The sequence below is a fragment of the Xyrauchen texanus genome, chromosome 8 (genome assembly GCF_025860055.1).
Source record: "Xyrauchen texanus isolate HMW12.3.18 chromosome 8, RBS_HiC_50CHRs, whole genome shotgun sequence".
Lineage (NCBI taxonomy): Eukaryota > Metazoa > Chordata > Actinopteri > Cypriniformes > Catostomidae > Xyrauchen > Xyrauchen texanus.
In genome coordinates this window covers 1,118,154-1,134,902 of record NC_068283.1, presented here as the reverse complement: position 1 = coordinate 1,134,902, position 16,749 = coordinate 1,118,154, and the positions used below count along the sequence as shown (strand labels likewise).

The 16,749-nt window shown below is 46.3% G+C and overlaps 1 protein-coding gene across 2 annotated transcripts in view; it reads left to right on the top strand.

Annotated features, from left to right (window-relative positions):
• The window catches only part of LOC127647469 (protein kinase C alpha type-like), a 225,238-nt gene that overhangs the window by 168,794 nt on the left and 39,695 nt on the right, over positions 1–16,749 (top strand). For both annotated transcript variants that reach the window (XM_052131734.1, XM_052131733.1), the window contains 4 exons: positions 1,479–1,619; positions 2,069–2,242; positions 9,301–9,392; positions 9,748–9,810. In XM_052131734.1, coding sequence (XP_051987694.1) covers positions 1,479–1,619; positions 2,069–2,242; positions 9,301–9,392; positions 9,748–9,810 — 470 coding nt within the window. The remainder of the gene's footprint in view (positions 1–1,478; positions 1,620–2,068; positions 2,243–9,300; positions 9,393–9,747; positions 9,811–16,749) is intronic.

Sequence of the window (16,749 nt, the reverse complement as noted above, 5' to 3'; positions counted from 1 at the left end):
TAGATCGAACAGCAGTAATCGCTCAGAGGTGAGAGGGAACAGGTGTGTGACTCGCAGCTCGCTGCATACACGACCATCGGCTCCGAAGAAAATTAATCCGCCTTTATACCCGTATGTCTGGGGGCGGGACATGCAAATTCTGTCTGCCAACTTCTCATTGGCCTTTTTTCATAGTTCAGGGGTATATTTGGTGCTCAAGAGAGACCCGTAGTGTCGCTTCTTCGACACAACGTCGAAGTGAGCGACAGATGGGGAACTGACGCTCACTGGATGTTTTTTCACCATTCTGAGTCAATTCTAGACACTGTTGTGTGTGAAAGTCCCAGGAGATCAGCAGTTACAGAAATACTCAAACCAGCCTGTCTCTGTTCCTCCGGACCAGAACCAAGTTTCAGAGAGTGCCCTGCAATGCACTATTAATGTCTGATGAGAGATGGCACTTGTCAGTAATTTGGCAGAATTGGGTCGATTTCAGTGTATATGAACATTCGATAACAGCATGTCGACTTCCCGTGTTTTCTTGTTGAAATTAAAAGCCAGCACAAATTAGATTTTCAATCGGTAAGAAAAAAAGAGTAGATGTCCGTACACTGATATCATGCTCAGTTAAAGTAGCTTGCATTGTTTCCAACTGTCTGGTCATCAGGCAAACATTTTTGTCCGTTGCAAGATGGCATCCGTATCAGCTATGACACGCTTTTTTAGCATGTGCAAGGGGCGTGATTTTCAGCAGGAAAGCAACCAGAAGTCAATCATTTTCAAGTCAAGTCAATTTTATGTGTATAGTGCTTTTCAAAATACTAAAATAATGTTTCCAAGCAGATTTACAGAAGATGTTTAGGTGGGAGGAATCACACCAAGAAAATGGAAAATGAAAGTTTTTGGGGATGAGGGCAAATCAGGTAAGGGGGAGAAAGAATCTGGCAGGCAGTCAGATTTTGTCATAACATCGGCCCAACACCCGACAGTGTGTCTGTCCCGTCGTGCACGTTTTGGGTAGCAAACTGGCTGGCTGTGACACAATGTGGTGACAACCAATGGGATTGGAGACAGTAAAGTCCATGTAATTCACTGCCTGAAATGGTTGGATATAGTAGACTCAGTACTACAGTAGCAACCCACAGTACAGCAACTTGTCATCCTCAGATGTACACTAAAAGAGTATGATGACGCATTCGAAAGTTGAGCACGGAAGTTTCCAGCTGTTGTTCTCTTGTCTGATTAGCTTTGAAGCACCTGGTTGAAGAACTTCATAGGGTCTTCATACCTCTCTCCAACAACTGTTTGAGAACCTCCTTCAAGACAAGCACAGCATTTTCACACAGGCTGAACCATGTTGCAGCGCAATTTTAAGAAAAGCCGTTTTGCGTAGAGCATGCCAGCAGACATTTTAGAGCCAGAAATTTGTGTTTGTGTGTAGGAAGAACCTCTTGTGTATTTATGTATTGCTGACTGATTGCTCTCCACCACTCTTGCAGAAAGCCCGGCTTGGTCCAGGGAAGAAAGTCATCACACCCACTGATCACCGGCGCTTCAGTTTACCATCCGGAAACATTGACAGAGTCCAACTCAATGACTTCCATTTCCTGGCTCTTCTCGGCAAAGGCAGTTTTGGGAAGGTCAGTCACACATTTTAATGTCTTTTGATGATGAACCTCACAAAAGCGCATTGACGCAGTATGGTACCAATAGAAAGGATGAAAGATCCCAAATTAGGTTTCTCCATACAACAAAATTACAGTTTTTTGAATGTTCCTCTTGGGGTTTTCCTTGGGGACTGATATAGACTTGTGATCTCTAAAGTTAGGAAATTACATAAAGCTTGTCAATCTGAATGGAGCTTGTGATTTTGGGAAAACTCTTGAAATATTCTGTATCTGTGCTCTATGCATCAGATGGTCAGTCAATGGTCCATGGGAATGAAGCATATGGCAAAGATTAGGCATCGCTTATCACCATTGTCGCATCTGATAAGCATATGCCAAATGTCTAATAGCTACCTTTGCCTATTAGTTACAGCATCTGTGTTCATGTGTGTTCTTCAGAGTGTGTTTTTTTTCCCACCCAGGTGATGTTGGCGGAGATGAAATCCACTGAGGAGCTGTATGCTATTAAAATCTTGAAGAAGGATGTGGTGATCCAGGACGATGATGTTGAGTGCACAATGGTGGAGAAGAGAGTGCTGGTCCAGAGAAAAAAGCCGCCATTCCTCACTCAACTGCATTCATGCTTCCAGACTGTGGTGAGAAAGAGGAGGACTATGGCTGAATATGGCTGTTAGATGTTACAATACTAGTATACAGAAATGGAAGGCTAAGTGATAATTCTCTCAGAGGACTCGTAGTAGTATTATGTCATTAATTCATTCAATTCCGGAATCTCATCCAATCATTATCTAGCCTTTGCCTTATGAGGTCTCACAGCTGTATCTCATTGCTCATATGCCACGTTGCTTCGCTCGCATGGGCGCAAAACACACAAACATAGCATGCATTCACTTTCAAGCAATAGTCGCTCAACATTTGGATTATACATCGTTTACTCATGTTCACAATTTCATCCAACAAGATATGCAAGATTTCTGTTTATACTTCTTTTGACAGAACAATTGCAAACAAATTGCAGGTAGCATTTGTGATGTAGGCATTTCTGCCTTTAATGTTCCTCTATTCACTGCTCATCATATTCGTTATCATATTCGCTATCTGTATCAACAATCGCTTTTCAAGCGACAATGTTCATTTTGCATCTATGTTTCACATTACAGAGTATTCGCTACACATTGCACACCGATTTTAGGTGTAAAAAAGATTGCGTGTTCTGTAGCCATTCGGCTGTGCACCCAGTTTACATCTTTTACATCAGCGTTGTATGCCCGAGTACATCCCAGTAGTGGGAAATCAGGGTAAATACTCAAAAATCATGCATGATGACTATGCACAACTACATACAGTGTAAGTGGTTCATTATCTTCATTATGTTCAGCTGCACTTCTTGTTTTCTGCTATTTGCTTCTATCGCATGTTAAATTACAAACACTTGCTTTAAAATTCTTCATATGTCTATAATCACATCTCCTTTAAAGGGCCAGTGTCATTGTTGCTGTGTAACTTCTGACACCTAGTGATAGACTGTGTTGCTAAAACATTACTGAAATGTAATTAGTAGCTCAGTATGCTTAGGCATTGTCATATATTTGTATGTAGTTGCTGTGATTCGTGTTTTCTTATTCTTTTGTTTTCTTGGGTCAGATAGAATTCTGTTTTCTCTCACTTGCATGTGGAAAAGAAATGCAATCCTCTCAAATGCTATGCCTTTGCTTTCCAAGCAACAACACTTTGTTGTCCCTCATTTGGTACTCTCCTTGATATTCATGCAGCTGTTCTTTCATTTATTTTCTTTTGGGGGAACAATAATCTTATCCATATTTGACGTCTTTTCTTTTATTAATGTTTCACTATGCACCGTCCATTATATTATTCATCAAGGCAAGTCAAGTGGGTTTTATTGTCAATCCTCAATATAGCTTATATACATTGGAACAAAATATAATCTCCAGTGTAGTTGGATCAGAGTAATTGTCTCGGTCACGTTCGCATCTCCCAAAGTGGATGAGCTTTCGATTACAGCATTGGAGAATGCGTTGGTTCAGTCTATCGCCATGTGTAGCTGACAGCCATGCTTGCCCGGGCGGCTGCGAGCGTCGGGATAGAGTGGAATCTCCCGCTCCCCCTGAACCCTCGCGGCCTGATGATTGGTCTCGGGGCTCCGAGCGCCGCTTATGGCCGTGTCCCACCCCCGTACCTTTCTTCCCGGAAGTGCATGTTGAGCTCACGTGATCGTGACTTGCACCTTTTACCGTCCGGACCTAGTTCGCGAGCTCATCCTCTCTCACTACCCTCGATGGTGGGGTGCTCGTTGACTCCCCAGGTTGGTAAGGATATCACGGTGCTCCTGTGCCCGCTGAGCACTGCCACCTGGTCACGACTGAGCTTACTTTGCCACTGGACAGGCCGCCTCCGACCCTGCATGCCACGGCTCTCCTGCAAGTGCACCAAGCCGAGGCGCTCAAAGAACGGCAGGTATGGTGCCTCGGAGGTGCGACCAGCTGTGGCAAAATCCGCCCCTGATGTGATGGTCTCCACAGGCTACTAGGACGAAAATCTTCCTCCCCCATCTTAGGCTGTTCCGGGAGTGGTCACAATGAGCCAGATCGGGACTGTCCAACTCGGCTATGCGATTCAGTTCGCTAGGCACCCGCCAAGGTCTAGCAGCATCTGCTTCACTATGGTGAGAGGCGAGAATGCTGCTGCTCTGTGTGTGGAGTTCGCCTCCCTCCTACAGAAGGATGTGATAGAGCAGTGGAGTCTTCACCCTTCTGAAGCCCCTACTTCATCATACCCATAAATGACTGTGGGTTTCGGCCAATCTTTGACCTGTGAGTCTGAATCGGGCTTTGCTCCCGTCCAAGATGCTGGCACAGAAACACATCTAAGCGAGCATCAAGGTTGGTTTGCGGCGGTAGACCTGAAGGACGCATACTTACATACCAGTATGAGGTCCTCTCCCTCGGTCTGTCCCTGTCACCTCGTGCCTTCAAGAAGGTCGCAGAGGCAGCCCTTGGCCCTATAAGGGAAGTGGACGTCCGCATTCTCAACTATCTCGAAGACTTCTAGCTCACTCGCAAGACACGTTTTGTGCACACAGGGACCTGGTTACGCCACTTGGGTTGATGCGTATGATACCACCTCAACACTGGCCTCAGACCCAGGCTTAAAAAATACAATTCCTGGAAAAACTACTTAATTACAGTAATGTGAGTATTTGTAATTTGTTACTTTAGGCCCCTGTAAGCTATTGTTTGGGGGGTTGTCATTAGTCAGAATAGGGAAGCTCTTCAAGGAGTCTCAGCAGGACAGTCTCAGAATGGGCACCTCGCTGATGAATCCCAGATCCCTTGCAGCATTCCCCTTACTAAATATTCATGAGCCAGATGCAGACAGTAATCCAGCCATCATGTCCACTTGCATTTCACTCTCCAAACTCTGTGACTCCACCAGTGTTATGCATCTCCAACACAACTTGTGTTTGACTTGTGTAAACCACAGCCCTGCTGAAAAGATCAGGGGTGACATACTGGTGTTTTTGACAGGCCTCTTAAAACCTCTCCAGCTCTGCATACCTCGGTTAATCCGCCAGCGTGTTTACGGTTAAAATTTAAAAGCCCCAGTGTACCTTAATAGCCATATGTGATACCATTTGAAAGCTTAGACTTTGTACCTTTTTCACAGTACTCCATCACTTTTGAATTTGTTTTACATATATTATCTTATTAATAAGACTTGAAAACCTCTGTGCTGCAAATATATGCCATCCTATGAATGATGTAGGAATATTGTTACGATGCAGGAGGAGGCAGACAAGGGGTTGGATCAAAATGCAGTGTACTTTATTAGGAGACGGTGAAAACTGAACGGACAAAACAAAAACAAAGGAAATACCCACAATGGGGAAATAGAACACAAACACGGGAAACATGAAAGGTTGAACCGGCAGGATAAACATAGGAAGAGCACGGAGACAGGCGTCCACAAACATCAACAATCGACAGGGGAATGAAGAAACAGCAGGGTTAAATACACAGGAGACATGATGATAACAAAACGAGACACAGGTGAGAACAATGATGCAGTGATGATATCAGGGAATTGTGAGAAGTGTAGTTTTTAGACAGACAAGTGAAACACGGGGCAGACAACAAGGAAAACGTGACATGGAATGTGATCAGTGACGAGTGAAACAGAAAACACGGGGCAGACAACAAGGGAATCGTGACATAACCCCCCCTCAAAGGAGCGGCTTCCAGATGCAAAAAAAAAAACTAAAATCGTCCAAGGAGTGAGGGGGGGCGCAAACAGACAGACCAAGGGAGCACAAGGGGCAGACGGACAGACCAAGGGAGCACAAGGGGCAGACGGACAGACCAAGGGAGCACAGGGGGCAGACGGACAGACCAAGGGAGCACAGGGGGCAAACAGACAGACCAAAGGGGCACAAGACAGGCAGTCCAAAGGGGCACAAGACAGGCAGTCCAAGGGGGCACAGAGAGCAGACAGGCAGTCCAAGGATGCACAGGGGGCAGACAGGCAGTCCAAGGAGGCACGGGGGGCAGACAGGCAGTCCAAGGAGGCACGGGGAGCAGACAGGTGGTCCAAGGGGGCAAGAAGGTGGTCCAAGGGGGCAGACAGGCAGTCCAAGGAGGCACAGGGGGCAGACAGGCAGTCCAAGGTGACCACAAGAGGACTGGATCAGGTGGTCTGGGAGCTGGCCACAGAGCAAAGACAGGTTCAGGAGGCCTGGGAGGCGGCCTCAGGACCAAAGCCATGAGGGACTCCGAGGGTGGAGCCGAGGTAGGCGGAGCCGTGGACTGCTCAGGAGACCACATCGTAGAAGGTTCCAGAGGTGGAGCTGAGGGAGGCTCAGGAGGCGGAGCTGAGGGAGGTTCTGGAGGCTCAGGAGGCTGAGCCGAGGAAGCCCTAGGAGGCGGAGCCGAGGGAGACTCAGGAGGCGGAGCTGTGGGAGGCTCAGGAGGCGGAGCCAAGGAAGGCGGCGCCGTAGGCGGATTTAGAGGCGGAGCCCTGGAAGGCTCAGGGGGCGGAGCCATGGGAGGCACAGGAGGCAGAGCAGAGTGAGGCTCGGTAGGCAGAGACCTGGAAGGCTCTGGAGGCGGAGCCGAGGGAGGTAGCGCCGTAGGAGGCTCTAGAGGTGAAGACCTGGAAGGCTCTGGAGGCGGAGTCGTAGGAGGCTCCGGAGGCAGAGCCGAGGGAGGTGGAGCCGTAGGAGGCTCGGGAGGTGGAACCGAGGGAGACGGCGCCGTAGGAGGCTCTAGAAGCGAAGACCTGGAAGGCACTGGAGGCGGAGCCGAGGGGGATGGTGCCGTAGGAGGCTCTAGAGGCGAAGACCTGGAAGGCTCTGGAGGCGGAGCCGAGGGGGATGGTGCCGTAGGAGGCTCTAGAGGCGAAGAACTGGAAGGCTCTGGTGGCGGAGCCGAGGGATATGGCGCCGTAGGAGGCTCGAGAGGCTCACGGTGCTCGGGAGGCGGAGCCCTATGAGACTCGGGAGGCGGAGCCGTAGGAGGCTTGGGGGCGGAGCCCTGGAAGGCTCGAGAGACTCGGGAGGCGGAGTCCTGGAAGGCTCGAGAGACTCGGGAGGCGGAGCCCTGAGAGGCTAGAGAGGCGGAGCCCTGGAAGGCTTGAGAGACTTGAGAGGCGGAGCCCTGGGAGGCTCGAGAGACTCGGGAGGCGGAGCTCTGGGAGGCTCGAGAGACTCGGGAGGCGGAGTCCTGGAAGACTCGAGAGGCGGAGCCCTGGGAGGCTCGAGAGACTTGAGAGGTGGAGCCCTGGGAGGCAGGACGTGACGCTGGTTTGTTGACCACGGCAGGCGTGGTGGTTGGCTCGCCGGTAGGCGGGGCAGGCGTGAAGGAACGGGCCATGGACGAGTGGAGGGTCACCACTGTGGGAGGAGAGGCAGGGTTCTCCTTGACGACGCCCACAGTGAACGGCGAGGCGAGGGCGAGCAGAGTTTCCTCAACATAATCGCGGAGCGTCCAGCCGCGCGTCGCTGGTGGCAACCGCTTCTTCGGCGCACTGTTCAGGTTGGCCCAGAAGAACCCCACCAGGGAGGAGTCTGGGAAGTTCGTGGCACTCGCTAGTGCGAGAAAATCGCAGATGTGGTCTTCTACCGGACGGCCCCCCTGAATGAGGCTGAGCAGTCTGCAGTTAGCGTGTAACACCGCTAGATCCATAGATTCATACCGATTGTTCTGTTACGATGCAGGAGGAGGCAGACAAGGGGTTGGATCTAAATGCAGTGTACTTTATTAGGAGACGGTGAAAACTGAACGGACAAAACAAAAACAAAGGAAATACCCGCAATGGGGAAATAAAACATAAACATGGGAAACATGAAAGGTTGAACCGGCAGGATAAACATAGGAAGAGCACGGAGACAGGCGTCCACAAACATCAACAATCGACAGGGGAATGAAGAAACAGCAGGGTTAAATACACAGGAGACATGATGATAACAAAACGAGACACAGGTGAGAACAATGATGATATCAGGGAATTGTGGGAAGTGTAGTTTTTAGACAGACAAGTGAAACACGGGGCAGACAACAAGGAAAACGCGACATGGAATGTGATCAGTGACGAGTGAAACAGAAAACACGGGGCAGACAACAAGGGAATCGTGACAAATACATATGAATATAGAGGTTTTTGAAATAACAGTAAAATAGATAAGTCATATATCAATGAAACCTCTCATTCTCAGGAATTATTTTGTTTCCAGAGTTGATATGCTTCTGTAAACCCCAAGTAGCCACAAATTCTATAATCATCTTTAACCATTTTCTACTTGTCTGTGAGCTTGTTTGTGTTAATAATTCAATGTTATATCTCTGATGTCCGGAACAAAATATGCAGTCCAGAAGAAAAAGCATAATAAATAATTGGCTAAATATGTTTTCAACTACCAGTGATGAAATTTGAAATATCTTCACAAAGCTGAGGATCTCAGGTTTCCAACAAAATCTAGATTTAGCATCTAGTCCACAAAGATGCCAATGTTACATTTAGACCTATATTTGTCAGTTAGTCCTCTGTACAGCATATGTGTATGGTGAGCTTTTCAATTTGGGTGTGAAAAATGCAGGCAACAGCAAAAAAACTTAAAGGTTAATAGGTTAATTAGCTTAACCGGAAAGCCTTCATAGATGAATCAGTTTTTACCAGAAAGACAATGCTGCACCACTAGTTTATCACCAGACCAGCATAAACTAGCTTGGACCAGCATGGAAATTGTTGCTGGTTCAAAATAGTATTTTATGATGGAGATTATTAGTCAGACTGTCCTTGGTTATTCAAAGCAGGGTATTATGGGTAACCAACTGGTATGGCCAGCCAGTGGCTGTTACTCTGTAAAATGAATACTAACTGATAGAATAAGGTTTCAGAGGCATAAAAAAATTCAGGAATGCCTCTTGGCTTTTAGTTGAAGTAGACATATCAACCGAAGCCATCTCTTATTCTAAGTTATGAGAGTACTCAAAAAATGTTTTAATCAGAGAAAGAATAAAGAAAGGTCATAGCTCATTCCTCCTTTATCACCTGACACCTCATGTGAACTTCAACATATCACTCTGTGTGCTATCTCTTCCAGTGTTTTAATACAGTACTGAATACAGAGGTGACAGTGCCTGCGATAGCTGTGTTATTTATCTCATTTGTTTTTTGTCAGGATCGCCTGTACTTTGTAATGGAGTACATTAATGGAGGAGACCTGATGTATCACATCCAGCAAGTGGGCAAGTTCAAGGAGCCTCAAGCCGTGTAAGACTATTCAACAGACTGATGATGAATCCATTACATTTTCATGTATTCATTTAACAGATGATTTTATCCAAAGTGACTTTCAAATTAGAAATGCAAAAACACAAACGATTCATTCTAGGAAGCCAGTAACATGAGAATTGCTGCAATACATAGTTACAAAATTGCTCAGAAATGTACAAGAACATTTAGTTGTCCATTAGTTTGATTACAAAAATGGCATCACTAACAGTGAACTGTTAGTACTGCTTCTAGAATCCAACACATGTTGTTCTAAACCCAGAGTCTGATATTGCTTAACTGAGTCTTTTTTAAATGTGTGATGCTGAATGATCTTACTGTGTTGTGTTGACAGATTCTATGCAGCAGAGATTGCTGTAGGATTGTTCTTTCTCCATAGGAAGGGAATTATTTACAGGTGAGTGGATTATTATTTTTACTTTAGCCCTTAAATAACACATAGCCATTGTTTACATTGAACTGAAGAGCACAAGAGATCTTAAATATGTAATAGTGTAGTTGTTACATACCTGTTTGTCAATGAGTCGCCATCAGAGGAAAATACTCCCAACTGGAGAAGATGTGACGCCTGAGATTACAAGAGAGCCAAGCCAATCTCACCTGACATTGGCATCAAGACAGCACTATTAAAAGACCATTTTTTTCATTAATAAGTGTACAAAGTACAGAAAACAGAGAACAGCACTCAGATGTTTACACACTGGTGTATTTGACACAAATTGTGTGTGAGACGACAAAATATACAGCATGGTATTGATATTCCTCAAACATTCTAGATTGATCACGCAATGAAATCGGAAACAGTAGGTAGACTTTTCTTTAGCTAAAATCATTCTGTGCTTAGCGAAATTTGAAACACTGCCCCCAATGGCGAGGTCCAAAAGCAAGTTTTGAGGCGTGTTGTTTTTAGCTGTACAGGCTGTAATACAGCGAAGATGAATGCATGTTTTATAAAATTAACACCTAACCCCAATCTAAACCTAACCATCAGTGGATTAAACATGTAATGTAAGAAGTAAAAATGCAACCTCTGAATCGTCATCTTCACTGATTATGCAAACGCAATTACTTCCTGGTTTCAATGTGGTATCCAAATCCGGGTCTCCAACACTGCTGGTGTGACGCACATCCGGTCGCGCCACAGAGGAAGGTCAACATGCTGGAGCCAGAGATGGCACTTGTCAAAGATTTGGAGTATTGTGGCTGATCCTAGTTTACCGGAAGTATCGGAAACAGCATGCCTGCCTCCCGTAATCGTTTATTAATCATGAGGGCCTTCATCTCAAAAAACCCCTGAACGACAAGCCACATTTGGACTATTTTAACTATTGGAGACCTAGCCACCCATCTCATGGTAACGCTTTTGGTTTGTTATAAACTACCTCTGAGCAATTTAATATTAAAAGTTGTACATTTTAACGTTACACTGATAGGCTATACTAAAATGTAATCAGCTATGTTTTTGTGTGCTGTGTAGTTTGGGCTTTTGAACCTAAATTATGGAAAGTTCTTGTCTATAGCGCGCAAAGGGACCTGGTAATTACAAGACTGGAATACATTTGATTGATATTGTAGCAAGTTTAGATTATTTGTGAGAGTTATGAATGCACTGATAATATAATGCACTTAAGTTCGATTGTGCTTTCGTGTTGGATGATAATGGGAAAGAAAGGCGCCCTTCTGGGGGTTCGGTGTGTGAGCACGTGCACAGTGTTCAGCATGTATGAGAGAGAAGCGAGGGAAAGATTTTGAGAAAGAATTGTTCGTTAACTTCATGTTGCCTCTTACCTGTTGTACGGCAAAAAATAAATAAAAAAAGTAGAAGGACTGCACTCGTTCATTAATAATGAATATTACAAGGTGACGTTACGCATGTGTGGCAGATAAGCCTCTCGTTCATCATTAAGGAGAGAGCAGGAACTGGATTGACACTCAACAAGACTTTAATTACATCTCAAAACCCTGAACTGGAACATAACAACCTGACACTCACACACTCACACACACACACACACACTCACACACTCACACAGCTATGTCTGTCTGTCTGTCTGTCTGTCTGTGTCTCTCTCTCTCTCTCTCTCTCTCCAGTACTCCTGACTCCTCCTCTTATCTCTCTCCCACTGATTGGTCTGCTCAGCACCATACGTGCACACTCACAGCCCGGCCACGCCCTCCTCCTCATCACAGCATGTAATCCGCTGGGCTGAATTTTCCCCTTTAATAATCACCCCCTCCCTCCTCTGCTGCTGTCTTTCATCCCATAAGAAAAGTAAACTTTTGTGCTTGAAGCAAAAATCCAGGAGGGAAAGATGATATTAACATGCAAAAATGCACCTCCCACTACAGCACCCTCAACATAAATAATTTTCCCATGGCCCTGCCACTAAGTATTTTCAGATTAACCATTTTTATTGATTCACATATATGAACATCGTAAAACAAAACATACATACATAGAATCAATCTTAACCCCAACTATTACCTCTCCCCCTCCCATTCCCACCCTGACCCCAACAACATCACAGTGGTCTCAAATGACATAGAAACACACATGCACAAAAAAAAGAAATAAACATAATCACATATCTATAAATGACAAATACCCGCCCCATTTCTCCACAAACTTGTTGTACCTCCCGTTCTTTTGAATGCACTTTCCTCAAAGGCCGCCACTCTTCCCGTCTCCGAGCACCACTTCTGAAAAGAGGGTGCTCCAGCCAACCTCCAGCCCCTTAAAATGATCTGCCTGGCGATCATAACACTGGTTCCCCATCTGTCGCTCACTTCGACGTTGTGTCGAAGAAGCGACACTAGGGGTCTTGCATGAGCGCCGAATATACCTCTGATCTATGAAAAAAGGCCAATGAGAAGTTGGAAGACAGAATTTGCAAGTCCCGTTCCCGGACATACGGGTATAAAGGCGGGGAAATACGTCTGTTTCATTCAGAAATTTTCTTCGGAGCCGATGGTCGTGTATGCAGCGAGCTGCGAATCACACACACCTGTTCCTCTACCTCTGAGCGATTTGCTGTTGGATCTACGGCGCACTTCAGCAGCTTTCTCCCTCTCAGCACGGCAGTGCAGTTTGCCCCTGGGCGCTTCGACAGCGTAATACAAAAAGAGTGTTTGTAAAAGAGTGATTTTCTCTAACAGAGTATTTTCCTCTAAAAGAGCAATACACAGCGGCATTAAACGTACTTTTCAAGACCCATCTTTATAAAGATGCCTTTCTGCCCCTGTGTAGTTCCTGGATGCGGTAGAGTGCTCTCCGTTTAGACGGCCACAGGCGATGTCTCTTGTGTCTGGGCTGCGATCACACCGAGGCAGCGTTTGTTGGTTCATGTTCTCACTGTGGGAACATGACGATGGCAACGTTGCGGTCGCGGCTTTCCTTCAACCAAAGGAACACCACTCCAGTCGCCCCCCCCCGCATCGCTCCTTCTTCCCACGGGATTGAGGACAACGCGGCTGGTGATGGAGGCGATCCGGGGATGGCAGCTGGCTCGGTTTCGCCAGGTACACCCTCTCAAACCACCCGCCCCCTGGCACGCTCGTTGACTTCCGTCCGGGCTCGAGGCAACAGCGGCTCGACTCACAACCAGCCTGCCTATCCTCTGGAGCCCCCCGAGCTGGATGAGCTCGCCACTGCATCGGAGAGCGGTCTGGAATCTGACGCGGATGACTCGTCTGGGCCGCCGCCAGCGTGGGGCTGGATTGGAACCCTCCGTCCTCCCCTCAGCCATCGCTGCTGGATGATTGGTTCCTTGGGTCTGCGTGCCGCTCACAGCCACGCCCCCCCGGTCCCTTTCTGCCCGGAGGTACATGATGAGCTGACGACTGCATGGAGAGCACCCCTCTCCACTCGTAAAAAAGCCCCTCGCTCATCCACTCTCACTACCCTCGACAGCGGAGCAGCCCATGGGTACACAGCAATTCCCCAGGTGGATAGGGCGGTTGCGATCCACCTATGCCCCGAAAGCCTACATTGGCCGCCAAAGCCTACAGCGCCACCGGACTGGCCGCTTCCGCCCTGCATTCCATGGCCCTCCTGCAAGTCCACCAGGGCAAGGCACTCAAAGATCTGCACGAGGGTAGTCCTGATCCCGACGTGCTGCAGGAACTGCGTTCAGTGACTGACCTCGCCCTCAGGGCCACGAAGGCCACAGGGCAGTCACTCGTGCAGGCGATGGCCACACTTGTGTTTCAGGAACGTCATCTGTGGCTGAACATGGTCGAGATGCGTGAGACAGACAAGACACGCTTCCTCGACGCCCCTGTCTCCCAGTTCGGCCTCTTCGGCGACACCGTCGAGGACTTCGCCCAGCAGTTCTCCGCGGTGAAAAAGCAGACAGAGGCCATTTCACACATCCTGCAAACCTGCCACCACTGGTATTAATCTTCTGCAATTCAAACTTACTTTTGTAGATAATTTCACTGTTAAGTTTCCTAACTGTCAGGCTTTTATTTTTATTTCATTTCTTACATTTGTTTGCATACATTCCGATTGGTCATTTATCTTGAATTTATTGTAGTGATACTCACCAAATATCAGAATCAGAATGCTTACACATACAAGGAATTTGTCTTGGTGACAGTGCACAAACAATACAACAACAAGACAGAGATAATAATAAATGAAAAAAAAAATAGCATAAATATAAAAATTTAATAGAAAAGAATACATATATATATATATATATATATATATATGTATGTGTGTGTGTGTACGTATGTACAAATACAAAAATAGCCACAAGCAGCAATCATCGTGGTCCAAGCACATGTGAAGATATAACCAAAATAATTAGAACTGACAGAAATGATCCAGCCAAATAATACAAACTAAAAGAATAGAATGAGACTAATCTCAAATTTGTTGACAATATGGTACCAGAATTTTGAAGCTGTAAAAAACACATAAAGGCATCATAAATTAATCCTTACGGCTCCATTGGTTGAACCCAAATCTTTTGAAGCAAAATTATTCGAGCGTAATGGCCCAAAATGTGATTTTTGTTTGTTTTGTTGGTTTTGTTGAGTCGAATGAAAACGGAAGCGTCTACATTGTTCTTGTGCAAAGATAAATGATTTATTACATATTTGCTAGGGTAAAACCTTCTGGTTGCTATTCAGTCACCAAGGTGATACTCAAAAGTCTCCTTGCTACCAAGAGTTAAATGAACGAAACCAGAAATCTCTCTGATGTTCTGGTGAAGAGATATGTGATTTGTTACATGGTTGCTAGGGTAACCCCATCTGGTTGCTAGGTAGTTATCAAGGTGATACTCAAAAGGCTCCTTGCTATCATGAGTCAACTGAACAAAACCGGATGTGTCTAGTTGTTCTGGTGGAGAGATATGTGATTTGTTACTTGGTTGCTAGGGTAACCCCATCTGGTTGCTACGCAGTTGCCAAGGTGATACTCAAAAGGATCCTTGTTACTCTGAGATAAATTAATGAAACCGGAAGTCGCAACAATGTTCTGAATTGTCATATAATAAAGCCCTAAATCAATGTTACAGTTAATCATGAATGGCAACTTGACAAATATTGTTTCAATATTTTTAGGATATGTAAAATTAAGGTGACATTTGCCGTGCATTTAAAATCTAGGCATTCGGTGTGATTAATGCCATTAAGAAAACACAGTTTCACAAAACACGTCCACGCATGAAAGCCAGAACTTGAAACAAAGCCTAATTTTAACTGCAGCATTCAAAAATCATACTTTTTCATTTGAATCTACCAAGGTGGTCTGTAATACCTGGAAAAATTATAATATTATAAAAGAATGTAATATCTAATAATATTTGCGATTTAAATGTTGCTTGCAATAAATTTCGTTTCGTCAGGGTACGCGGTTATGCTGCGTTCCATTCAAGTTGGATGTGGGATATTCCTACTTGATATCTCTGACCATAAATGCATTCCATTCCCCGATATTCAGAACTGCAACACTCCCGTTAGCTTAGCAGCGGTTTGACTGTTATTAGAGATGTCTCCTAGCAACCCAACTGATAAACAATGCTGCAGCGCTAACATTTGTGCTTCAGGTGAACGATTATCAAAAGAGATTGTAATGTTTTATTCCATTGCACTTTTCCTAGTAGGAAGTTGTAAAATCCAACTTTCCGAGATGAATGGAACGCAGCACTACTTTTCAAAACTTGATCTGACACTGATCAAGCAGCCTAATTTACACTTAGAAAACTCCTGATGTTGCTATAACAATGCAAAAAGTACATACCAGTTTACTTGAGGTGAGAATCAGTCCTCCTGTTACGAATGAGGCAGCGAAGGCAGACGAGGAGAGTGGATCCAAATGCAACTTAACTTTATTAAATAAACAAACGAATAAACACAAAAGAAAAAACCACAATGGGAAAACAGGAAACTTAAACACGATGAAACAAAACGGAGGACTCGGGCAGGGAACACATACCAGGCTTAACAACATTCAACGATAGACAGCGACTAAACAAAGAACCAGGGTTTAAATACACGGACAAAATGAAGACTGAACGAGACACAGGTGAAAACAATGATGAGTGCACTATGGAGCTACAAGGGTGACAAAAGTGAAAACTAAGGAACTCAAAAAGTGACAAAAATGACAAACAAAAGGGCAACAGTGAGACAAGACAAGGTATACATAACAGAGCCCCCCCTTAAAGGAGCGGATTCCAGACGCTCAAAAGTAATAACACAAAAAAAAAACAAGAAGAACCAATGTCCAATGAGTGGGGGGGCTTGTGGTGGGCAGACAGACCAAGGGGGGCAGCGAATGGCAGACAGGCAGTCCAGGGGGCAACGAGGGGCAGACAGGCAGTCCAAGGGGGCACAGAGGGCAGGCAGGAAGTCCAAGGGGGCACAGAGGGCAGGCAGGAAGTCCAAGGGGGCACAGAGGGCAGGCAGGAAGTCCCAGGGGGCACAGAGGGCAGGCAGGAAGTCCAAGGGGGCACAAAGGGCAGACCGGGTCGGGGGGGTCTGGGAAGCAGCCATAGGGCAGAGACTGGGTCAGGGGGCCTGGAAGGCGGCTGTAGGACAAGGACAGGGTCAGGAGGCCTGGGTGGAGGCCACAGGTCGGGAACAGGGTCAGGGGGCCTGGGAGGAGGCCACAGGACAGGGACCGGGTCAGGAGGCCTGGGAGGAGGCCACAGGTCGGGAACAGGGTCAGGGGGCCTGGGAGGAGGCCACAAGTCGGGAACAGGGTCCGGCGGCCTGGGAGGTGGCTGCAGGACTGGGACAGGAGGCCAGGGCAGTGGCCACAGCACAGGGACAGGAGAGTCATGAGGCCAGGGAAGAGGCCATAGGGCAAGGATAGGTTCAGGAG